We start from the raw sequence: 27,622 nt of genomic DNA on the forward strand, positions 1-27,622 counted from the left end.
CTCTGCAGCTCATGAATTTACAAAAGGTACAAAAAGGGGGCCCACATTTAAAGGTATTGAGCATCTCCATGCTGTTCTTGTTGAGAGTCACTTCTAAATAACACCTAGTGTTCCTACCTTTTTTAAAACAAAAGAAGAGCCAGGATGCAGAATCTTGCTCACCAGTCCATTGTTAGACAAAATGGACCAGTTGTCACAAATTATCCTTTCCATCACATGGGCATCTTTACTAAAAGTTAGGTCATGATGTTTAGTTTATCTTTCCTTTGGTAAGTGTAGGGATTACTGAAATCACATAAAAAACCTTCTTAATGGTTAGATGTTGGTTAGAAGCGACATTCAACAAGGAAGGAGAGCCTTAGAACAAGGAACAATGTCTAGTCCTCTTCCTGATACCATGCTGGCTTCATTGCCTGGAGAACAGTATACATTTTTTTTTGTGATCATGAATGTTCCAGCTTAATTTGTTCTTTTTGTAGGCAATAGCCTCCTATTATTCTGCCTTTCTGTACTTTTGATCTGATTCATTTTTGTATGTATGTAATTTGTTGTTTTAACTTTGCATGGTGTTTTTTTTTATTAAAACTTGTAACTAATCTGTATTATGTGTCTTGAAGGAGTGGAAGCAGCACATCATGTACTTTGGTCAACCCCTAATATCCTTCCCTCCCTGTGGTTGTGATCAATCCAAAATTCAAGCTCATATGGGACTTTTAATTAAGCCTTAACATGCCTCAAAAATACTATGTGGCCTCTGATTCTTTTGTATTTCTGGTAGACCCACTATCTATAGGTGTATGTGCCTGGACCTGTTTTTCCAAACCATTACTGATTCTACATGATCCATCTAATTCTTTCAAAAGTTCAGGCACATTTGAATAGTTCTTTGTATAAACTCTGTAATCTACTTTCAGCTTTGTCCGTGACATTCTTCATGTTGAGTAGCTTTCTGTGATCTGCTGCCACCACCCTATTTATAGGTGAAGGTACATCCACCAGACTGCACTCAACATATTTATTACAATGTCCATTTTGTCACCTAGTAAGGCTTATTTTAAATGTGTCGTCTAGTCACAAATTGCAAAATAAAAATAAAATAATATTAATAATCCAATAATGAAATATAAATGTCACAGTATAAGATGCTGCTGCTATCTGTCCTGAACCCACCATCCTTTTGACCTTGTATTGCATGTTTGAACTTATGGTTGGTCATTTCTTCTTAACTTTTCTCTTTATCTTTTTTTTTTCCTAAGCTCAGCTTCACCTTCTAGATTGTAACAAGCTAATGAATTACTTTATCCAAAATACACAAGTTTGTACTTTTCACATTAAGTATGCCTGTTAATTGTACCCACTTGGCAGGTTGTTGCTAACCACAAATGTATTGAGTGCTTCTTGTGTAAACAATGAGCCATCTGACATTCTGCTTGTTAATGGCTCTTACAGGATAGTGGATCCCTTAACATTATCTTTTCTTAATGTGTGATTATCAATTCTCCATCATACTGTCTTAGGAGGTTTACAAAAGTAAACAGGTAATGCATCATGGTAGACCCTTATGTGATAGTGTTTTGAAAGTCTAGATGATGTCCAGATGTGTTAGACCTACCTTATACCAGTTCCCCACTTGAAGTGTTTCATGTTGGTCTAGCAAAACTATTGCTGCTGTATGAGTCAGTGTTGTGTGCAACTTGTCTGTATAGTGATATTAAAATCTATGAGTGCGGGTGTCCTCACTGTGCACTATTGCCAGTGCTGCTGTTCTCTAGTTAAGCTGCTGGCATCCTAGACTAAAGTAAACGATTCCAGTTTTGACGCTGGCCTTCTTCCATTACCTGCTGTTACTCTGGATGGGAACCCATCTATTTCCTTTGACTCAGCTGTCCCCATATCCTTTACAAACTCCTCTTTGAACCTCATCTGTCCATCTCAGCTCATTCTTTACCACATGATCATTCACAAATCAATGTGGCTCAACACATAGCACAATTACCTTTTGTGGAAGTTCAGAAGACTTGGGGGAGGGGGTTTATTCATACAACAGGTGCTTGAATTCATTTTTTTCCAGTACTGACAATGCAGTGCAGAGTAATTGGTGTGATTCACAAGTGTGCTGTCGTGTGGATGAGGTGTTAAACTGAGACCCTAGCTGATTTAGTTGGTGAATATAAAAGATACCATCACTCATATCAAAAAGAATAGGGGAATTTCCCTGTTGCCCTGGCCAAATTTTCTCCTAATGATGGGTCTTTCCCAAAAAATGCTACTGGCCTAGTGGAAATAACTTGGTCAAGAACAAAGTATAGATATATAAAAAAGTGAATAACATGACAATACACGTTTGTCCAAAGTCTAACAATTCTTTCTCAGGTCTTGCCATTCTGCATTTGTCTGTGGATTTGGAGAAAACTCTCTGTTTGCATCCATACATTCTCAAATCAACTCATTTTCTTAATGATGTTTGTTACCATGTTCCTATGTGAACACTTGAAAAGGGCGGCCCAAAGTTTTAAGTGTTTCTATTTAAAGATGTATATTACTGAGTATTTTATAGTCTTTGAGATCGCTTACCTAGTATTGCTCCTATGTTCTTATAAGATTCTTGGCTTTGTGCTCCAGATTGTCTGTCAGGCACTGGGTTCCTTTCTGTTGCATATTTCTCAATGCTTCTATTTTGTCCCATCTGTAATTTCTATAAGCATGTCAAGACAGTAGTATAATGTCTTGGCCTCTATCTTTTGTTGACTGTGCCTAGGCTGTTCTTGAGTTAACCATGCCTCTGTCTTTGAGTATCATATGAAGCTGACACATGGTCTTCTTTCCAAGGCTGTTGGGTGTTGTACAGATCCAAATTTCACTTTCTTCCTTTGGCATCCCATCCCTTACAGCCTCTGGTCTCCCTCCTGTCTACAAACATCCTGTTACCTCCTGCCACAGCTTCTTCCCACTCTTTCTGTCTTTGTATTTTAAGGGACATGTGCTTATGTGCCTCCATGTCCATCCTTTAATTGTTTAATTTTTCTCATTTTAGTGCAGGAATTGTTGGAGTTCTTTCCCTGATCTGCTTGTCTCCTTACTGTGTCAGTGTTATGATGTCTCATATTCTACTCCAGACCCTCGGCTACTTAATAAACTGAAGCTGTTGTTTCCTTTCAGGCACTACTAGCATATGTGAGAAATGTCAGCATATCCATATATTTTCATACTTGTTTTATGTTCCCTTCTGTCTGTCTAGCCACCTGCCCAAACTCCTATGCATTGGCATTTGTACCACTGTGTATTGCATGAGTGTTATCTTCCCTGCACTTTTCTACTTTCAGCACAACCCAAGCTACCTTCACAATCTGAGTCCTAGAACATGCTGTACTTGTTCAAGACTTTTTCTTTATTTCCATTGCTGTTTCACCCAATAGCTTTAGTAACTGGACTTTGCAGTACAATAGCCTTTCTTGCCCCACCCAAGTCCCTTCTTCTCCTTTTCTACTAGAAGTGAGGCTTGCATCTTCACTAACAGTCCTTTCTTTGTTACAGTTGTGCTTCTTTCTTTGGGCAAGTGAATACCTCCATTGCTATTACTTCACTTCACTATCCATCTTATCTCAGCCATTTACCTTTCTGTTTAATGTACCTTCCCTTTTGTTCCCATATTTGCTGTTTCTTGTGCTGCAACCCCAATTACTGATTCTAAAATCTTTGTTCACTGTTGTCAGTGTAGGACAGGCATGATTCTTCCAATTCAAATGTTGAATGAAATATAAATAAATGCAAAATCCAGGGCATATTGCAACACAACTATAAAATGATTAATGGCATACTTGGTGGTCCTGTTCTGCCCTTGCTGAAACAAATCAAATCAAAATAATCAGAATAAAGCAGGTTGAAGAAATTTCCAGTGTTTGTGCTTGCAGAACTACTGTAAATATCTGGTGCACAGCATACTAAAGATTTTTAAAATTAAGTGCCAGGGCTTTCATATATTTTCATCTGAGGGACGAGGGTATGCACTGCTTGTTGCTTTCTGTATATATATTTGCAGATTCTGAGTATGAGAATTGAGACACTTTTGAATTCACTGCCTGAAGTGAAGCTGATGCTTCTGGAGTCTTGAAGAACAACAGTATTTGGTACTATGACTAGTGATTGTGTATAGTATTTATGATGTGCCATTAAATGTTTACAGAAATGGCCAGCCTCCTGTTACACATCATTGTGACTTGTACAGCCAGTTATTCACAGTCAGCTAGCTTCCCAAATACCAGAAGAAAGGATTGATCAGTAGCACATCAGCCACTCTTATTAGGAAGTTGTAAAGCACTCCAGCTAGGGAGACATCCCTTGGATGAATCCAGAGTCCAGTTTAGTATGGGAGAAGGAGAGAGGCCTGATTAGTTAGGGGTAGAGAAGAAGTCCACATTTGATAAGATGTAAGTATAGTTTGCTTGAGTACATTGTGTGTGTGTGTGTGTGTGTGTGTGTGTGTGTGTGTGTGTGTGTGTGTGTGTGTGTTTGCATTTTTCCACAGGTAGATAAAGCTCTGCACATAAGATAGAAATTGTATTCCATATAATGTCCTGATGTTGGCACAAACCATCTGCTGACATCAGCCTGTCACCAGAGAAATGTACTTCTTTACATAGCAGTCTGCCTTAGCTGTATTCCTTAACTGAAGGTGTAGTAACAAATGGAAATGGAATCTGTGTGCCATTTAGCAGTGTTGATGGGCAGGGCAGCCCAAGTCCAAGTTGCTGATGGGAGCCCGAATATGTAGGAAAGTATGAAGTAATGCTTATAATGTTTGCCTTTTGTGCCTTAACTTACACATACTGTTTCATGCTCTTTTATCTGTTGCCTCTAATTAAGCACTTTAGATAAATATTTATAGAAATTTTATTTTGAAAATTAATTACTTTATTAGATATATATTTATAGAAAATTTGTTTCTGATTTTTTTTTTCTTTTTTGTTTTCAGGACATTTATTTATTCCTTGTTAACACGAGGACGCCCTGTTCCACTTTTTATTGTTATTTCATCTGTTATATTCTGCTCTTTCAATGGTTTTCTTCAAGGTTACCACTTAGTCTTCTGTACTACTTATCCAGAGTCTTGGCTGAAAGACATTCGCTTCATCTTGGGTAAGAAATGCTTAATTTCTTCAGTAAGCATGCCTCTCGCCTTCTGTGTGTCATTTTCTTCTGAAGACAAGTATTGTTTGCCTTCAGAACTACAGATGAAAGTAAAATCATTTAACACTGTGTCTGTGTTTGGACTCTTGATTAAAATTTTACCAACAGGTAAACTGTGTGTGTGTGTATGTATGTATATATATATATATATATATATATATATATATATATATATATATATAAAATAAAGTGCTTAATCATAGAAAACAGAGTATGTATATAGTTAATAGTACTTAATCGTAAACTACTATTAATGTGTAAATTTAAATCTCAGGCAAAAATCTCAGAAGGAAAAAGAGTTTTATGTAATTACTTTTTTTTTTTTTTTTTCTGATTTAAGTATCCTTAAAACTTTGCATCACAAATGCCCAAATTCAGCAGAATGTTGGACTCTTGGCTGAATATTCAGATTCGAAATAAAAAAAGCCTGTAAATAAGCAGAACACGTTTAATAAGTTTCTATAAAAACAGAATGGTCTTAAAATTAACTGATGAATTATTAAAAAAAACATGGACTATGTGTAGTACAGAAATCCTTCGTTTAGCAGTAGCTCACAAACCTTTTTCTCTTGCAAAAAGTTTGATCCCACTTTGCAGAGGTTTGGGGATACAAAAAGTAGTTGTGTTCTTTTCACTCACCCAAGTTTGTTTTCATTTCATTCATGTTTTATTAATAGTAGTCCGAAGAGTAGAAATGGAATCCACCATGAAATTTGTAGCTTGGTATTGCTGTAAGTTTTTCATTTGAGAGAGATTTTAATTTACATTTCTGTTCATATTTTTATTGCTAAGATGAAACATTTTGTAACGATAAGTTGTTTGTGATCTACTAAGTGTGCTCTCCCTCTCTCTCTCTCTCTCTCTATATATATATATATATATATATATATATATATAGATATATATATCTTGACAATTTTATTATAGCAAAACATAGCAGATGTGTTTGTTTTTATTGCTGGATAAGGTACTGTAGATGAGGTGCCTGAAAAATAAAATAAATAAAAAAACACCAACCTCTACTTGGAGTGGGAAGAATGGCATGGTCTACTTGTAGGGTTTGCCCATTTCCTGATAAGCTGCACAACTTTAAATCAGCTATCATGGGCAGTCAAATAGCCTTGTATATAAACTGCAGATATTTATCAGTCAACTATCATGGCCACTAATATAACGTGCATATGAGCAATGTATTTTATACTGTGTGTGACTCTGATCTTTTTATGAAATCTGTCACATTCATTTACTTCACTGCATAAAAAAGCTACTTCATTTTGCATTGTGCCAGTATTCCCTTTATGATTAGATTACACTTGTTCATACTCTTACCTTTGAGAGAAATATTACCACCACACATATACCAAGACATTTAAAACTGTTCCATCCCTTCCTTCCTCAAGACTATAAATACTGGGAGCACGACCAGGATGCTGACAGGCTAGCAGCACAGTTTACTTGCTCTGCTACTCTGTTTCTATTTCTGGCAGGAAATGTTATTTATGTAGTCTCCTAACAAAATCAGTTACCCAATACTACATACAGTGATATTATCTAAAAAGTTCTAAATATTTGAATGTTTTCCTGTCAGATGATTCATATGAAAGGTCTGTACCAGTAGCTGTGAAATGAGTCATTCAAAGACAATCTCTCAGGACTTACCTTTAAAAAAAGAATTCCAGTCCATTATTTCTTCAAATTCAAATGTAAACATACAGCATACGAGAACTTTCTGTAAAAATGGACAGAATGGACAGCAAACGTAATAGCTTTTAAGAAAAATGTACCAAACAGATGGAACAGATACACAAGATTTTAAAATAGAAAACTCAGATATCTGGAATGGAAGATGCAATAGAAGGCAGAGTATCCGAATATGAAAACAACATTGATTTTTTTTTTCTCAACAACTTTTTATTTGATTTTATAGACAACACTTTGTGTACGGATTACTGATAAATGAACAAATAAAATACAATAAACTAAAGACTATAAACTATATACACTCATCCATAATAAAATTAATCATGTAACTTTTGCCAAGCTAAACGTTTGAGTCATATTCAATGTTCTTGCAAGTATAGTTTGCATTTTTTTGTTGCATACACACTTAGCTAAGCTTATGAAATTACTAAATAAGAGATCATGTTCACTTTTTCAATTCATTGTATTTATTTTCTAGCAATGGCCAAAAAGTGACTAGAGGAGAGGTATTTGAAATTTCAGGATGACCTTTGGGATTGGAACATTAAATAACAAGAAAGATTCTGCAATATGACAATTATCTGTCCATAGTGCCTTAGTAAAATCCTTGAAATTGTTCTAGAATTGCAATACAGCTGTACATTCTATGAACATGTGCATCCAGTTAGCATCTAATACTTCTCCACATCTCCAACATTTTATTTCTTTGCTTTTACGAATAAGAGCAATTTTATCAGGTGTAAAAAAACTTCTATTTAAGAATTTCAAAGTGGACAGCTACCAATGAAGGGAAGATGTAGTATTAATAGATTTTAAATCCAATTTTTTATTATCTACTGAAAAGGATTCCTTATTAATCTTGGTAGAGTAATCCAAAAAGGTTGAATCAAATGACAAAAATTCCTCTCTTAGAATCCTATATAGAGAAGGTATAGGTGATTTACTTTCATTTTCCATTGAGTTAATGCCCATAAAATATTGTATCAGCTTTGTTATGGTATCTGTTTCTATACTGAATAACATTTTAACTTATTGTCGATAAATTGTCTTAAAGCTTGTAAAAGTAGCCAATTATTTTGTTTAACATTGTATCTGGCTAATAAAATATTAATTGGCTATAAATTACTAGAGTCTAAAAATTGATGCCAAAATATTAGATTATTTTCTTTAAAGTGTAACATTGTTTTCTGATTAAATGATTCTAAACAATCTGGAGTGTGTGCAATAAGAAATATTAGGAATAATAGATTCTTAATCATAAAATTACTATTACATTTTTGAAAGTACCAAAAATATGATTTATACCATAGATAAAGTGTTTAAATCTCATAGTATTTAAACATAAATCTAGTAAAACCCATTATATTTTACTAATACCCAAGGAAGAGCATATTTGTATATCATAGCTACTATTGGTGATTATAATAATTTCATGTATAGTTTCCTAGCCTGAAGTATAGGAGGTATTTAGCCAATGCCAAACTGTATTAATAACTATGGATTTTGCATATAATTCTAGATTAGGAAACCCAATTCCATTATCATCCCAACTTCTTACGTACCAATTATAAGCTATCCTTGGTCTTTGAGGGTGCCATAGAAACTTAACTAGATTCATATTGATTTGTTTAATAATTTTTTTAGGGGGAATTAGAATTAAGTATTGAGCATAAAATAAAATGTTAGGCTTTCACTGATAAAAATGATTATTCTACCTATCTTCCATAGTGAAAAACATTTTGTTCCAATTACTAGTTTAGTAATTACAGTTCTTAAATTTATACAGTTTACTTTGTATAGTTTATTTCCAAGTGGGTTTTATAGTAATTCCTAAATATTGGATTGTTTTATTTTCCAATTAAAATTGTATTGTTGTAGATATGTATTCACTTTCTTATTAGTTAATAGTACTTCTGATTTCTTTTGGTTAAAACGTAGACCTGCAATTTTCTCCGGGATTAATTGATTTGATAATATGATGCAAATAGTTATCTATATCTTCACTTGTTAAAAATGATGTAATCTGTAAATAATTGGATTTTTGAACAGTGACTATTTTTTAATATGAAGCCTTTTATATTAGTATCATTTTGTATATGATTAGCAAAAGGTTGAAGAGACCAGGTGAACAGTAGGGACGATAACAGGCAGCCTTGCTTTTGTACCTTTTGAAATTCCAAAATATGATGATAAATATGCCCCAATTATAATATATGAAAAAGAATCATTATATACTTTCATTATTAAATCTATAAAGTCTTGAGAAAAGTTGTATCGAATAAGAATCTTATATAGATATTTCCAGCTAATGGAATCAAAAGCTTTGTCACTATCAAGACTCATAATGGAAAGTTGCTTCTTAGTTTTATTAGCAATGTCAATTAATGTTAATAATTTGATAATATTATCTGGAACCTTCCTGTTCAATATAAAGCCTGTTTGATCATAGTCTACAAGGTAAGGCATTAAAGTTTTTAACCTTTTAGCTAATATGGACATAAATATTTTATAGTCAATATTTAACAAAGAGATAGGTTGATAGGAAGATAATTGTTGAGATCTTTACCTTGTTTTAAAATGGGAGCAATCAAAGAATATTTACAAGAGGGAGGTGTATTCTGTTTGTTTTTAACTTCACAAAATGTACTTAGAAGAATCTTTAATGTAGTGTCTGGAAGAATTTTATAAATTTCAGGGATTAGTCCATCTAAACCTGGGGCTTTATTATTTTTCAAGTTTTAATTTGATCTTTCAGTTCTAAGAATGATATAGGTTTATTTAGTATTTTAGTTTGCCATGTTGATATTTTATTTTTAATATTGCTTTGCATTAATGCATCAGTTATATAATAATTTTCTATAGTGAAATTTTTATCATTTACTGATTTATAATGGGTTCTGAAAGCTTCTAGTATGCTTTCTAAATTTGTTACTTTTTTGTGGAGTTATTAATTACAGTTTTGATTTCATTTATGTGGTTTAGGTTATTAGTTCTAACTACTAACTTATGTAAATGTTTAGGACTAACGGAGTACGATTGTAACTTAAGCCTTTCTAAGTTAATTGAAATGTTATGATTTAGTATTTTAAAATATTTTTGATTTAATGCTATTAATTCAGATTGTACTGTCTTATCATTAGGTTTTATGTTTGATTTTAAGTTATCTATTTTATTCTATAATTCTAGTAGTTCCATATCCCACTCCTTCCATTTTTTAATAAACCAATTTTTAATCCTACCATAAAGATATACCTTTAATGAATCCCACGTTATAGCATCTGATACCTCACCATTATTATTAAAATCTAAAAATGAACTTATCTCATCTAGGACCCATTCTTTAAAACCTTTAATTTTTACTATATAAGCTGGAATTCTTTGGCAAAAAACTTAATTCATCCTTGCTCATGGTAACGTTGAAAGTTATGGCATTGTGATCTGAAAGTGGGCATGACGTTATTAAAACTTCATGTACTTTTGAGTAGGTATTGTTAGAAATAAAAACCTTATCAATGTTTGTTTGGATTCCAAATGTAAAGGAATAAGGAGTATAATCCAAAGAATTTGTCATTTTTAAGTTCTGTATATCTTATAGATTAAGTGCATTAATAAAATGTAATTTTTTGGATTGTGTAGTTTGTCTAGGTTTATTCCTTCTGGAAGTATCTCTGTCAACTAATAAACAATTAAAATCTCCAGCTAAACTAACATCACCTCTTGTATGTAGTACCATGGAGTCTAAATATTTTTCAGTAAATGTGTCTTTCGGATTTCCCGGTTAGGGGTCGCCACAGCAGAACTCCGATCCGCTAATGATTGGCAGTAGAGTTTTACGTGCTGGCTTGCCGGGCCTAATGCACAACCTTCAATGAAGGAATGCCCATTCACGCATGTCGCCACACAGAAGACGCTCTAACTGAGAATCGAACGGGCAATGTCTAACTGTGAGGCGACATCCTAAACCAGGTATCCAGTATGTGTTAAAGTGTAATATCTCTTATTGATTTCTAAAACTACCAGGCTCAACATTCCATCTTTATCAGAGTATGTGGTAATGATTTTGGGCATGGTAAGCGAATGTTTTCCATAAGATAAGTGTACCTCTTCTTTTTGTTCTATAACAAGAGTCTACTAGAATCGAATAACCTTTAAGGGAAAGTTAGATCTTTTTTAAGTAAGTGTGTCTCTTGCAAAAAGATTATTTGTGCTGTATGCACTTTAATGTACTTAAGTAGATTAGCTTTTTTAGTATTATTGTAAAGGCCATTGACATTTAATGATAAACACTTGTATGTTAACATCTTGATACGCTATGTTTAGAACATCTGTAAAATGGTTTTGTATATAATAAATTGTAATAATTTGTAGAGTATTTTATCATGGATGAGATAAATTTAATTTTTAATTTTAGTAACCAAAAACTATATACATTGACAAACATGGAACTAAATGTTAAAATACCACCAAGACCACTGATCCAAGAAGTAAGCGAATTTAATGAAACACTTAGCGCCTCAGCTTACACAGCATTCCAAGAGTAAAAACACTACAAAATACTGTTTGATTATATACAGCATATTACACAAAACAATTACTCAATTAAGCATACAATTCAAATTACATACTTCCAATTACATTATTTGTTGAGTTTGATGTCCAGCTGGTCAGGGAAGCTAAACAAAAAATTATGGGCATGAGGTATTCTGTTAACTGTCAGGGAGATTCTCATTATGTCCATGCTAGTGGAAAATATAATGTTTGTATTGATGGAAATAAATCTGCCAATACAGCTGTGAACAATGTAGAGCAGAAGAAAATTTTCTTAGTGACAACTTATAATGTTATAACTGAGGAAATAGTTTAAAAAGCATGCAGCTTGTGGCCTATGCTCCGAAGGGATAACATTTTGAACTCTGTACTACCTGATTTTTGTGAGTATTGCATATAAAAGAGCTAGGAATGTGTCTGACATTCTGGTACATAACCAATTTTGTTTACCAGATGTTAATGTCAATCAGAGCTTAAGCATAAATAAAGGCACTGCTCCATGTGATGGCTGTTCCATCTGTCAATATGTAGTAAGCTCTTTTCCCTATATTAATGGCATCAATTTTACAGCTAGGTATGAATACAGTTGTAACACGGAGGGGTTAGTATGTGCTGAGATGTGGATGTAAGACGTTTTACATAGGGGAAACTTATAGGAGTTTTAGGGTCTGGTTGATGGAACATATTAGGGACATAAAAATAAAAAATTAGAGAGTCCCCTTGGAAGCCATTTTTTGATGGCACACAACTCTAACCCTGATTCTCTTAGGGGGTTGTGTCTTGGAAAAATTGCAAGTTGGCATAGGTAAATGTGTGTCTTTAAAAACTAACTCTTAAAAAAAGAAACCCTGCTGATCTTAAAGTATATTACTTTGGAGCCTCAGGGACTCAACAAAGAATGTAATTGGAAGTATGTGATTTTAATTGTATGCTTAATTGATTAATTGTTTTGTGTAATATGCGGTATATAAGCAAACAGTATTTTGTAGTGTTTTTTACTCTTGGAAGGCTGTGTAAGCCAAGGCACTAAATGTTTCATTAAATTCGCTTACTTCTTGGATCGGTGGTCTTGGTGGTATTTTATCATTTTATTTTTTTGTTTTTTTAAGTTATATTTGCTATGGAACTAAATGTTCCTGGTTTGATTGCATTATCAGTCAAGCCACCCTCTATTCACATTTCACATGCCTATTATCCTATGTTAGCTACTACCTAAAGTGATGAATTAAGCATTTAACCATGTGAAAATAAAATATAGTAACTGATAAATGTACCATTTATTAATATTAGTATTGTGAGAACCATTCATTCATCAAACTAAGGGAAATATGTTTATAAATTCCACATATGAATAGCATATAACATCTTCTGAAGGATCTTGTTCACAAACTATTTAAAGAAAAAGAAAAACATTGTTATGAATATAACCTTACATAGTAAATACCCATCTAGTATGTATATAACTAAAATGAAGCTAAACAGTAATTCATACAATTTGAGAGGCAAGAAATTATGAATTCCATTTCTCACAAAGTTAAAGTAGGTACTTACAAATGTGGGGCCAGCAATCAATGCCCATATATTTTTAATGAAGGTAATTATTACATTGCAGCTAGAAGCTTTAAAATAAAACCAACTAAGTACTACAACTGTGGTACAAAGGGCTTAGTATATTTAGGGTTTTGCACAGGCTGTGATGGTTTTTACGTTGGGAAGACGGAAAGAACACTCCGTAAAAGGATATACGAACATTTATATGAAATCAATAACAAAAAGGAATCAAACGCTTTTTATAAGCACTCCTTGGTTTGTCCCGGTATGTCCCTTAAGTTTTTGGTACTGGAGCAGGTTTTGCAGAACCCTAGAGGTGGGGAATGGGAAGCATCATTAGAATATAGAGAATTACTATGGCAGATTAAATTAAATGCGGCAAAACCCCTAGGTATGAATGACACTATCAGTATTAGAAGTGTTTTAAAGATCAGACGGGCGAGATTATAATACTAATAAATTATTAATAAATTATTAATAAGTTAATTAATAAAATGAAAGCCCACAAAAAAACATATTAATTGATGGGGTGTAACCATAATTAAAGATTTTGAGTTTGTAGCCATTTTTCAACAGTGAAGACAGTTTTATATCACAAGGACAGGACCATATCCAATATATATAACACAAGTAATATAAAATGAATAGATTAAGTTATTATGATTAATATATCAGCGTAAGCGTTCCACTAGAGAGCGCGTTCCTGCTGTATGAATACGTAAACACAGTCACCAACCTCCGTGCAGGAACGCTAACTGTCCAAATCGTTAGCCACACTCTGTATCAGTTAGTTAGCGAAATAAAACTTCTCCGTTTCAAGAGGAGAAGAAATAAAGCATCTATCAGTAGTCCACCAGTAAAGGAAACACAACCCTGCTTCAACTACGACTTAGTTACGTATCTTCCAAGGCATCCAACATTTTGAATAAAGACAATGGCTCCAACTCACAGCATAAAGGGAACGTTCTTTATTCACAGCAGTTTAAACATCAGTAAGCGCTTTCACCCTACAAAGGGCTTCCTCAGACTGTACGTTTAACTATAGAAGGCACAGCCTTTATATATCCTAGATACTTAGGTAAATCAACACTAATTAATCTCAATTACCTTGATCAACTTACTTAATTGGACTGCTAATCAGTCCAAGTAACATTAAAAACACAGTTAAAAACACAAATAACCCTATAACAACACTTAAAAATGCTTCAATAACCTTTGAACAACATTTGAATAACCCAGAGAGAATCTATCTCCGTAGCCATTCTTACATTTTACATAAGAACTTTTTTTTAAAAAACCTCTGTGCCTACCGATGGAGACTGTAATATTTCATACTAGTAGTACATCATTATATCAGCAGGTGGTGCTACTGTTGTGTTGGGTTGTGTTTCCTTTACTGGTGGACTACTGATAGATGCTTTATTTCTTCTCCTCTTGAAACGGAGAAGTTTTATTTCGCTAACTAACTGATACAGAGTGTGGCTAACGATTTGGACAGTTAGCGTTCCTGCACGGAGGTTGGTGACTGTGTTTATTATGATTAATGGTTGCATTTTAATAGCATTTTATCAATTACAGGGTTTACAGCTTAAAGTATTTTTATATGGATATTTTTATATGGATATTTAATTATTTATGATGTCATGTATTTATTTATCTATTTAATTATTTATTACTTCATTTTTATGTATGATGTATTTTACAAATTGTTTTTGGAAGTTGTTGGGTAGTTCAGATGCACAGTAGACAGTGAGATTTATTGAGAGATGTTTTTATAAACACACCACGTGAGTTTCTACTCACATCTTTATTAATATGGTACGCATGAAATGTTGTTTAGTTTCACTGTTAAACTACTTTTGAACAATTTTCAAACAATTTCTTAACAATGTTTTAAATAGAATTAAGTAATCCTGAACTATTAGCAAAAATAACTATGGAATACGGTATATTTTAAACATTCTATTCAGTACACAATGCACTGTGCACTTTAAAAGTCAATTTATGGATTCATTTCATTTAATTAATTGCTTAATTGGTAATTTATGGTACTATTTAAGCTAGTACACATCCGTTAGGAAAGTATCTTGATAAAGCCTGATATTTATCAGGCGAAAGCGCTTGTTTTATTGTGGTTTAAAAAGTGGTTTCATATCGAATTAAAGATTTTTGTGAATTATTTGGCTGATTCAACTGTCATGGTTTACAGTATTTTTGGATTTTTACAATTCTTTATGTTAGCTACTACCTAAAGTGATGAATTAAGCATTTAACCATGTGAAAATAAAATATAGTAACTGATAAATGTACCATTTATTAATATTAGTATTGTGAGAACCATTCATTCATCAAACTAAGGGAAATATGTTTATAAATTCCACATATGAATAGCATATAACATCTTCTGAAGGATCTTGTTCACAAACTATTTAAAGAAAAAGAAAACATTGTTATGAATATAACCTTACATAGTAAATACCCATCTAGTATGTATATAACTAAAATGAAGCTAAACAGTAATTCATGCAATTCTTATATATATGTACCATGTCTAAAATATTATACCTTCTATTAATCAAATTGAGGTAACCATATCTATTATGCTGAAAATATTGTGGTTATTTTTTAGAAGTTAGTACAACATAGCAGTTTATGAATAATAATAAGTTAGACAATAAGGATTGTGTATATATAGCAGCATCACCTTAATTCCTTTAGTCCTTATAATACCTCTGGCATTACGGCATGTCATTACATATTATTTAAAATAGTATTATAAGGACTAAAGGAATTAAGGTGATGCTATTATATATACAAAATCTTTAATAGACCCTCGTAAGGCCATTGAACATAACAGCAGAAAACAGAAATGAAGAGATATTAAAATAATTCCCTGCTTGTTTTATAGTGTCATGATGGTAGACATAATCATAAAGACTCCTCGTATCTATTTTTATATGTTATTGCTTCTTTTGTGATGTAGAGATGATTCATTTGAGTTTAATAGTAATACTCAATAATTTGAACTTTGTCTTTTATATTATATTACTAATTGCATTCAATTAATCAATTAAACAAAAACAGGTTCCTATTTTAAAGCCAATTCAATTCATAGTTTAAGTCTTTAGGAACCAAAGTCTTATATTTTAAAATATAAATACTTTCTTTGTATAATAACTTTTGTTTTAATACATGCACTAACTACCATATTCCTTCAAATTCTTACCTCTAGTGTATGAGAAAAAAGTTCTTTTTGGTAGAATATTTGCCAAAAATTTTTCCTGCATTTAGTATTTCCAATAATATTCAATTAATTCTACCATTTCTTTCCTATTTTAAAGCCAATTCAATTAATTGTTTAAGTCTTTAAGAACCAAAGTCTTATATTTTAAAATATAAATACTTTATTTGTGTAATAACTTTTGTTTTAATATATTTTCATTAGCCCCTATGCATTCTATTTGCTCTAAAATAGGGTCATGCAACAAATTAACATCAGTATTATGATACCTTTTAAAACGTGAAGCAATAATTTTATTTTCCTTGCAATTTTTATCTCTCTCTTATATGCTCCATAAATCTGACATGAAACTCTCTCTTTGTCTCCCCTTTATAATATAGGTTACATGGACGACTTTAATGCAGATATCACCCCTTTACTTTAAAAGAAAAAATGTCCCTAGGTTCAAATTTAACATTATTCATGCTATGAAATGTATTAACAACATGTGCACATTTGCTACATTTGCCACATTTTAAAGTCCCCCTAACTGACAATGCTCTTATTATTTCCATGGTGGGCATGCTAAACATGCCATGCACTAACTACCATATTCCTTCAAATTTCTACCTCTAGTGTATGAGGAAAAAGTTTTTTTTGGTAGAATATTTGCCAAAAATTTTTCCTGCTTTTAGTATTTCCAATAATATTCAATTAATTCTACAATTTCTTTACTTTTGACATTATAGACTGATACATAATATATTGAGCCCACATTGATCTCTTTATCTAAAATATTTCTCTTACTTATTGAATGTACCCAATTACTTCCCCTCTTTCTATTTATTTCCTTTAATTCACTCCATATTTTATCTTGGGCTTCTTGTATATTGCCCACATCATACCCACTTCTCAGAAGCATATTTGTAGTCTGGTTTATCTCCTGTATTAACAAGTCCTTTTCACTGCATAATCTGGAAATTCATAATAATTCCCATTAAGGTAAAGCTCTCAACACATGGGGAGGATGGCAGCTAGTGGCATGAAGATACTGACTACCATCAACAAACTTTGTATGTATGTTTGTTGTGATGCTTCCATTTTCCTTCCCTTCTAAGATCCAGATATATAACTTTCATACCTTTCTGTAGGCCATCAAATGACAAACCAAATGAGTTCTTATGTAACTCAAATATAAAATTTTCAACTTCTTCACAGCCACCCTCACAAACAAATATAAAATCATCTATGTATCGAAAGTAAAAATCAACATATTTTTTCATAAAATTTAACTTGAATAAAAAAGTAATTTCAAAAAAGGGCATAAAAAGATTAGCATACATGGGGGCAAAAGCTGCCCCCATGGCTGTACCTTGTGATAACTTCTATTCCATCCTTATGCTTAATAGATGTATATTTAATATAAAAGACAACGTTTTTGTAGTCTTTTTTTTATTCCTTGAAGGTGGTAACACCTAAGCGCTAGAATAAACTATACTTGTTTTACTACGTGGTTTTCTTTTATATTTCAAGTAAGTAGTTGGATTTATATTTCCATTTGGGTCCAGGTCATTGTGGTTGCATAACATAGTGACCCATATTATCACTCTTCCCGAAGGGAGTCTGATAATTTCTGTATGCGCTAGGGTGTAAGAATATATCTGATGTTGTAAATATTTATTCATTCCTTACTGGTAGGACTTCAGTTCCGCCCTCGGAACTGACACAGCCGTTTCTAAGATTATGCCAGCCAAAAAATCTCAGCTAAGACCTACCTATAATGCCCCTCTCATAGTCTCTTCAGATCTCATTTGCCATGTTCTTCGTCAGATGTGCCAAGCCTTCTCTCTCAAAGCTAAGTGTAGAGTTTTTATGTAAATTCCTATCAGTACCTTATCCTTTAGTCAGTTTTTCGCTCTTTTTCCTCTTTTGTCTATAGGCTCCTCTACTTGTTCTATTCCCTACCCTCTACCTTTGGTAGTTCCTTTTATAACATCGTTGGTATTGTCCCTCTCTCCTACCTTAGGTAGGCCCTCTTTCGTACCACTTGTGGTATTTCTAAGTACCATTGCTGGTACTCTTCTTTTCTTTCTATCTGGATAAAAAAATAACCTTTTTTCTTTAACTTTGCTGCTGTTGTTTTTCGACTGTTTTACCTTGTCGCTGGACTAGTGTGGTGTTTGTCACTATGTCTGAAAAAGCGAAATTGGGTTTTAAGCAGTGTGATAAATGCGAGCATAAGATGCCCAACTCAGGCTGTCATGCTTGGTGCATTTATTCTTTGGGAGTTTTCCATGTTAATGCTTCGTGTGATATATGTTCCAGCTTCAGCAATCGCACTTTGGCTGAGTGTAAAAACAAGTTGATATTAAAGGGCATGATGAAAACTCCTTTTTCAGAAGCTCTCTCTGGGATGGTGGTCTGACCACCTCCTAATACTAAGAAACACAAATAGAAATGGAGTCACTCAGTTTCTACATCTCCGTCCCTTTCGGAACCGGGTCAACTCCGAGCTTCTCCAGCACCTTCGGTACAGACAACCTCGGCACCAGGCTCTGTCTTCCCCCTTGGTGCTGCCTCTAATTTTGACTTCTACTACTGTACCAGCTTCAGCACCATCCTCCTCGGTGCCGTCCTTGGTCTTGACACCGGCTTTGACTACCGTGCCTACATCGGCACCATCCCCGGCTATGGTGCTGATAGCTTATACGGCTCCACAGACTATGACCCATTTGGTTCCAAAGGTTGAACACCTTCCCAGAACCAGATATTCCCCAACTTATGACCCTTTTCGGGGCACCCATTTAGCCCCTTTCTTGAAAGACCTGACTCTCCTTCAGCAGCCTCCTACAGATCCACCAGGAGTCTTTCAGAACAAGATGTAGTGAGGGTTATGGACCAGCTTCTGGCAGATAGAGGATTGCCCACCCCTGCTAGGTCTTCCATCCCCTTTGGAATGGAAGCTTTCATGGCATACTCACCAGTATTTCCTCCTCCGGCCTCTTCCCAGGCCCCGGTGACATCAGTACTGATGACCACCCCAGTGCATACTGTTTCGGCTCTGACTGCGGAGGTACTCCTGTTGGCACCAATTACTCTTGGTACAATGGCTCCATTGGAACCAGTGGACACTCAGAGCAGTGATTGGGCTGTCGGCACCGTTGTTCCTTGTTTGGTGCCTATTTTTTCGCTGGCACTGACTATGGCCATGGTGCCACCGACCGCTACCAGTCATCTCGGAGCTCCTCACCTGGAGGCAGGCTCCTCAGGGCGGGGTGTGACCCCGGTTCCGAGGTTGTCCTCCTCAGTTCCAGGCTCCCATCCCTCCTCGGGTGGGCCTGTTTTCCAGGTGATGGAGAGTGTCCTTACTTCAACAGGCTTGCAGTCATCACGAATGGCATCGACACCAGAACCCCCCTCTAGCATGCAGCTGTCCCAACCCCCTACTCTGGGATCCTGAGCACGGGAGCCGCAAGACCTTCCCTTGAAGGGAACCTTTCTCTGGAGTCCTCCTCAGAAGATCCCACTGGGGAGCCACCCTGGAAGAAACGGGGCAAGAAGAAGCACCTTGATTCCCCTGAGGAATCTCTCACTAAGGATACTGATTGTGATGAAGGAGAAGGGTCCCCACAGTCTCCCCCAGAAGACATCTCATTTGGAGACATTCTCGAGATCCTCAAGCAGAGGGGAGACTGGAAGTCTTCTAACCCTTCAGAGGAATCAGTGTTCTTGCTGGCCTTCCATGCTCTGCCATCTACTTCCTGGGTGACTCCACCTGCAACTGATCATGCAGCATGCCTGGAAGGCCCCGGACAATGTAGAACCAGTCCCCAGGAGGCCAGTCTAAATTTTATCCACCCCTAAAGACCAGCCCAATTGGTCCAAGCAGTTGGTAGTTGATTCCATGGTCGTGGCAGTGCCACCAAAAGGAAACTGGCAGAAGATAGTTCCACTGTTCATCCCCCGAACAGGGAGTCCCAGGCTATGGACAGACTGGGGAATCGGACCTACACTTTAGCGACATTTGCTATTCGATCCCTGAACTATCTGGCACACTTCACTCACCTCTCCAAAGAGACCTAATTTCAGAAATGTCTACCTCTTTGGCAGGAGTACTGCCTGATGAGGTGTGTGACACTGTCGCCTTGCAGCTGGCTACCCTGGAATCTATCTCAAACTCCTCGATGTGCTTGATATCTCACACCACCAAGGGGGCAGCTCAAGCAGTTGCATCAGGCATTGTCATAAAACAGCATGCTTCGATGCATTTGTGTGATTTTGCAGATCCCTTTAAATCTTCCTTCAGCAACGTGCCTGTTGACGAATTTTCCCTTTTTGGTCTCAGAGTAAGAGACACACTATCACAAAGTGAGAAAGACCTTGTCTGCTGTGGGCATACATTTTCCACCCCCCCAGAAATCCTATTCCAGGAACCAGAAAATTGTGGTTCAAGAAATCCCAAGGATTTTTTCGTGACACTCGTGGTGGGCAGAGGGGGAAACTCATCTGGAAGACGCCCTATTCGGGTCACAGGAGGGTCTTCACAACCAGACAGCTAGAGATTCCTTCTCCGGCCGACCCTACCATCAGCGGCCTGATTGCTTTCCTCTGGAAGCAGTCGGGTTCCTTTTTCCTTGTATCTACAAGCCTGGCAACTTATCACCACCGATGCATGGGTGCAGAGAATAATATCCAGAGGCTATCATATCTCATTCAATCTTACTGCCAGACCCATCAAATGAATTCCTGATGTTCCACCCAGTCAGAGGGAGGTAACAGCCTTAGAAATTGAAAAGCTGCTAAGAAAAATAGTCATCCAGCCAGTCCCAGCAGACCAGAGAGGATCCGGGTTTTACTCGAGGTTCTTTTTAGTGCCAAAAAAGGCAGGGGACTGGAGACCAATCCTGGATCTCAGCTTACTAAACAAATTCATAAAACCTCAAAAATTCTGGATGGTCATGGCACAGTCCATCCTCTCCTTTCTAGGGAAAGACAACAGGATGTACTCTATAGATCTCCAGAATGTGTATTATCACATAAAGATGGACAAGTGCTCCCGGAGATTTCTCTGCTTCCAGCTGGGAGCCAATGACTATATGGCAGTTGTAGTAGCTTATCTTTGACTACAAGGATTCCAGGTGTTTCCATATCTAGACGATTGGCTCCTTACTGCCACAACCAGGAATATTGTCATCCACAGCCTCTCTTTCACTCAAGGCCTTGCTCTTCACTTAGGGATTACTATCAACAAGGAAAAAAATCTCAAATGTCCCCAACAAAAACACTGGAATTTATTGGCGTGATCTTCGACACAACAACCTGTCAAGCTTCCGTTCCTCCTCACAGGCTCTAGAAAATAAGAAGCCAGATTCAAGTCCTCCTGCAACAGACTTTTTTTTGTACCAGCACACCTTGTACAACAGTTACTGGGATGTATGGCAGCAACCATTACCTTAGTTCCACTGGGAAGATGGCACATGAGACTAGTACAGTGGCTCCTTTCTTCACAATGGTCGATCTTAACCCATCCTCTTGACCAGTTGATAAGCCTTACAAATCTTTGCAAGAAAGAAATGCTTTGGTGGATGAAGCCAGAATCAAATCTTTGGTGTCGACCATTCTGCCTTCCCCAGCTCAGAGCCACGATGACCACAGATGTTTCCCTGCTAGGGTGTGGGGCACTTCCAGGGAAAGACAGTCCAAGGCACCTGGTCCCGCATGGAGACCAATTTTCACATAAATGTCCTGGAATTGAGGGCAGTTCTCTTAGCATTGCAAGCTTTCCATAATCCCTCCCTTCCGTGACCATTGCAATTCAATCTGACAACATGTCAGTCGTCTGGTATATAAACAAACAAGGTGGAACCAGGTCTTACTCCCTGTGTTGGGAAGCCATGAGAATTTGGCACTGGGTGATAGCTTCCAACTGCTTTCTTATAGCAATGCACATTTCCAGGAGTTCCAACCTTATTGCGGACAATCTAAGCAGGAACATCCTGATGCCTCACGAGTGGTCCATCAGTCCTATAATAGCGGATCAGATCTTCCGCCATTGTAGCAGGCCTTGCTGCGACCTGTTTGCTTCCCCTCTAAACAACAAATGCAGAAGTTACTTTGCCCTGATCCCCACTCAGGGGGAGTCACTGAGGGATGCCTCACGAGTGGTCCATCAGTCCTATAATAGCGGATCAGATCTTCCGCCATTGTAGCAGGCCTTGCTGCGACCTGTTTGCTTCCCCTCTAAACAACAAATGCAGAAGTTACTTTGCCCTGATCCCCACTCAGGGGGAGTCACTGAGGGATGCTCTGATGCATGATTGGCCCCCGGGTCTGTTGTATGCCTTTCCCCCATTTCCCCTCATCCCAAAATTCCTCCAGAAAGCTCAAAGATTGAGAAGCAAAGTGATCCTCATTGCCCCTTATTGGCCCTGTCAAGTCTGGTTCCCTTTCCTATAGCCTCATCTGAGTCACAGCCAGTCGATCCTGGATCAATCCCAAGGCCTGCTCTCTCACCCTCAGGGACTGATTCACCCCAATCTCCACAGCCTCAAGATTGCCAGGCTACCTGATATTTGATCTCCTGTCTATGAGATTCTTCTGGCTTCACACAAACCCTCCACCAGGAAACTTTATTCTAGTAAGTGGGCTTGATTCTGTACATGGGCCAAAGATCATGACATAGACCCTTTCTCTATGCCTATTCAGCAGATCCTACAATATCTGACTACCTTTCTACATGTAGGAGCTGCAACATCGACAATTACTGTACATTTAGCAGCTATCGCAAATTTTCACAATGGATTTGATAATTCTTCTGTTATGTCACACTGTCTGTGCAAAACCTTTTTGAAAGGAGTATTACATGTTAAACCTCCTGTCAAGCCCCCCGTAGAGCCTTGGGACTTGACTTTGGTGCTTCAGTCGTTAACAAGCCCTCCTTTCAAACCTTCTAATTCATGTGATATAAAATTTTTGTCTTGGAAAACTCTACTTCTAGTAGCCCTTACCTCAGCAAGAAGAGTATCTGAGTTGCAGGCCTTTAGTGTCAAGAGACCTTACTTGATTTTCCACAGGGAAAGTGTGTCCCTACGTACTGACCCATCCTTCTTGTCCAGGGTCATTTCTGGGTTTTCAATTAACCAATTTATTGACCTGCCGGTTTCTTCCCTCAACATTCAAATAGAGGGGAACATCTTTTGCATACCTTTGATGTTCATAGGCAACTTCGCTTTTACTTAGACAGAACTAAATCTTTCAGAAAAATGGACCAATTGTTTGTGGCCTTTGCGGGACCCAGATTGGGTAGACCTGTCTCCAACGTGATTCTATCTTCCTGGCTTGGAAATGTCGTTACTTTTATCTACCATCAGAATAAACTGTCTTTACCTTCCAGAGTAAAGGCTCATTCGACTAGATCAATGGCTACTTCTGTGGCTTTTCATTTCAGAACCTGTATGGATATCTGCACAGCAGCCACTTGGGCAAGACCTCGTACCTTTATCACTCATTACAAATTGGATTTGTCCTCCAGGGATGAGCATCTTTTGGTTCTGTGGTGCTCAGGAATGTCCTTCCTTAGGGCCATCCAGGACTCGAGTAGCTGGGGATTCAGTCCTAACAGTAAGGAATGAATAAAGATTTACAACATCAGATAAAGAAGTTATATCTTACCATAACGTTCCATCTATGTTGTAGATCTTTCATTCATTCATTACTTCCCACCCTCCTTCTCCCTGCCTGGACTCCTGGTAGACTTTAGGATTTCCTAGTCAAGGTATTTGCTTAGACAGAGCCTCCTACTGTCTGTTTTATTACCTCTATAATATAAGGGCGGGGAAACTCGATCTGAAGAGACTACAAGAGGGGCATTATGGGTAGGTCTTAGCCGAGAGTTTTTGGCTGGCGTGAGCTTGGAAATGGCCGTGTCGGTTCTGAGGATGGAACAGAAGTCCTAACAATAATGAATGAATAAAGATCTACAACACAGATGGAACGTTATGATAAGAAATAACTTCTTTATTTTCCTCTTTCTCTTCCCCCCAATTTCCACTTCTCTTCTTATTTTTTCATCTCCTCTCACTCATTTCTTCCCCTTCTCTCCTTCCTTTTTGGGTAGCATGCTATAAGAATAGAGCCACAGTGCTAATTACAGATGGAGCACACTCCTGACCTTAATAGAGCTCAGCTGCCTTTCAAAGCATTGTTTTTATAATCACAGCATCAATCTCAGTTTAATTACTTTATTTATAAATATGAAAATGTATTTTCATTACTCAAAAGAACCAATGTACTACAGACAATTACATTGTCATCAAAAAAGGTTAAGTATTCCATCATTACACTTCTGAAATTAATTCTGGTCATACAGCTGATAAAATGAAAGCATGACAATAAATCATATTTTATTACAGAACTCATGCATCCAGTAGGATCGTCTTATATTTCTCTCTATCACCATCCATCAATGAACTTCTTATTTCTGGTATTTTGCATAAAAGTTTAACTAAAATTGCTTGTTTACTGTTTAAAAAGCTGATAACAGTCGTTTCTGCATTCCACTTCTCCAGCGTGAGTTCAGAGGTCACAACTTGCTTCCTGGCTGCTCCGTTTGTGTTTTATCAGTGCAATTGTTATTAGGAAGGAGAAAAACAGTCCAGCTCATGATCTGTGACAAGTAATTTGTGTTGTTTGCAAGCAGGATATATAAATAATGTTGAACCAAGTCTCGAGACAATCCAGATATGGCTGTTAAATTACGGTGTTTGTTAGCAATACAAAAACTACATATGCAGCACTACATAATTATTTACATTTTTCTAAACACCTTTTGTACTGTAACACTCCATTCACACTGATACCCATCTAACATTAAATCAAGGGGGATCAACAGGTATATAAATATGTAAAAAAAAAAATATATATATATATATATATATATATATATATATATATATACACATACATACATAAACACACACACACACACATACATATACATATATATATATATATATATATATATGTATATATACACACACACACCTCCACAATGTGTATGTCAATAATTATATAGCATAACAAAATAATATCCAGTATAAAAAACAAAGTTTGATAAATAATGCTATAACCTGTATTGCAACTTAATAGAAGGTACTGTAGTCAATTATATCAATACTGTAACATTTAAAAAACATTGAATCATGTCTTCCTTTTAATATTATATGAAGTAGATCAGTATATATAATATGTTATTCAGGTACAGGATTACTAATCAAATTTAGTGCTTAAGTTGACTATAGTCAGCCCAACATAAAAGCTACTTTAAATAAGAAAGAGCATGTTAAAAAAAACAGAGAATATGAGAAAAGAGAGAAAAGGAAAGCAAATAAAAACAAATATAGTTACCTTGTTAATTCCTATTTATAAGAATTTAGGTGCCCAAATATTTAATGACAAGATAAAATAAATTGAAAAACCTTTGAATATTTTTTTTTATTTGTCTTTCAGTTTCTTGTTAGTTATTAAGTTTTTCATTTGAACAAAGTCTAGGGCTTCAGGCAGGGTATTGAAAATATTTTCTCCATCCAATAAATAGATTTTTATTCTGGTTAGGAATAGAACCTTTGCTTTGACATTAGCTTTTTTAAGAGACTTTATTAAGGGAGAACATTCCTTCCTTTTAGCTATAACAGTGGAAGTATAATCATTATCAAACCGTATATTTCTGCAATTCATTTTGACATGTGGATTTGACTAGGCAGATTTTAACTTCAGGTCTTTGTCTTGAGTAGATAGAAATTTGACTGTTATAGATCTAGGAGTGGAGGAATTAAGGCAGGGACTTATGTGCTCTCTCAATGCCGAAAGAAAGAGATTCAGGAAGGATAAAAACTTTTGGTAGCCATTTGGATAAAAATTGCACCATATCACCTCCTTCTTTGTTGGGTACTCCATAGATCCTTATGTTGCTCCTCCTTGCTCTGCCTTCTAAATCATCCACTTTCTCAGGAAGTAATGTACTTCATTTATTTAAAAATTCTATATGTCTTTCATATTCTGTCAGTCTGCTATCAATGTCATTTACAGCTTCTTCAATAGATAGCCTTTGATCAGAATGTTTTTTTAATTATCTCATTTAGAAGGTCCAGCTGTTTTGTACTGTCTTGTTTTATATTATCTGTTTTGTTCTCCAACTTATCCAACTTGATTGAAAGTTCCTGTATGTTGGTTATTATAGACTGTAATTCCTTTTTCATCACATTCTCTTGATGTGAGTTCTTTGAGTTACCCATGATGAATCCCTGATGTAGTAACCTCTGACAGAAAAAAAAAAAAAAACACAGCACACCAAAATTACTTTTTTTTAAATCAGCAAGTAGTTGGTAAAAACTTTCTTATGAAGAGATTTGATACTTTTTTCCCCACAAAATAATACATTTCCTGTCAGAATAATGAGAAAAAGGCAGAGCTAAAACTCTGTACTGTTAGCTATTTGGCATCTTGGCCACACCTAACAACATTGAATATTTACTGCAACAGAATATCTTACTACTAAACAAAATTGATGACTTGGAGAATAGATCCAGGAGAAATAACATTCATATTTTTGGACTGCCTGAAAAAATAGAAGGAGAAAATATGGTCAACTTTCTTACTGTCTGGCTTTTTAAGACTCTAAATTTATCTGAAGCTATGTTGTATGATATATAAAGAGCACACAGGTCTCTAGTTTCTACTTCATCAAAAGCTAACTGTTCACCAAAATCATTTATTGTTAAGTTCTTCTCATCTCAGGACAAGGAGCTAATACTTAAAACAGCCTGATCCAAATCTCCTATTAAACGGGATGACAAACTAATAACATTTGATAATGACTATTCCAATGCTGTGATGACCAAAAGGAAACTTTTTTTGCCTCTTATAAAAAAACTTAAGAGAAGACAGTTTAAGGTGCATTTTCTCTTTCCTGCCAGGCTCAAAAGTTTCATTCTAGATGAAATTAGACACATTGAAGATCTAGACTCTGTACTATCATTCTTTAAAAAAAAAAAAAATTCTAGACCAAACTTTAGATATGGACTGGAAGGTTACATATTACAACCGCGAAACTGCAGTTGCGCGAATACTGAAACATCGACACATATTGAGCAAACCGCGAAAACAACAAATGTCCTGAAGTGCAAAATTCAAAATGTTGAATCGTCATAACTGGCCCTTCTCCGGTATAGCTCCTTAAAGTAAGTGTGTAATATTTACGGACCTTAGGGTTAGGGTGCGGGGTAAGGTAAGTGCATACATAGTAATATATGTAAGCTTTAGTTTAGGGTTAGAAGTAGGGTTTTGTTAAGTGTAGGTATTTGGATTATTTATTTTGTTTGGGTATAGCTCCTTAATGTAGTTATAGGTTCATAGGTA

General features: G+C 35.8%; 1 protein-coding gene across 2 annotated transcripts in view; it reads left to right on the plus strand.

Annotated features, from left to right (window-relative positions):
- Window positions 1-27,622, plus strand: part of SRD5A2 (steroid 5 alpha-reductase 2) — a 1,391,828-nt gene that overhangs the window by 667,469 nt on the left and 696,737 nt on the right. For both annotated transcript variants that reach the window (XM_044058681.1, XM_044058673.1), the window contains exon 2: window positions 4,973-5,136. In XM_044058681.1, coding sequence (XP_043914616.1) covers window positions 4,973-5,136 — 164 coding nt within the window. The remainder of the gene's footprint in view (window positions 1-4,972; window positions 5,137-27,622) is intronic.

This window comes from Protopterus annectens, chromosome 1.part2 (assembly GCF_019279795.1).
Source record: "Protopterus annectens isolate FY-2018-M chromosome 1.part2, PAN1.0, whole genome shotgun sequence".
Taxonomy (NCBI): domain Eukaryota; kingdom Metazoa; phylum Chordata; order Ceratodontiformes; family Protopteridae; genus Protopterus; species Protopterus annectens.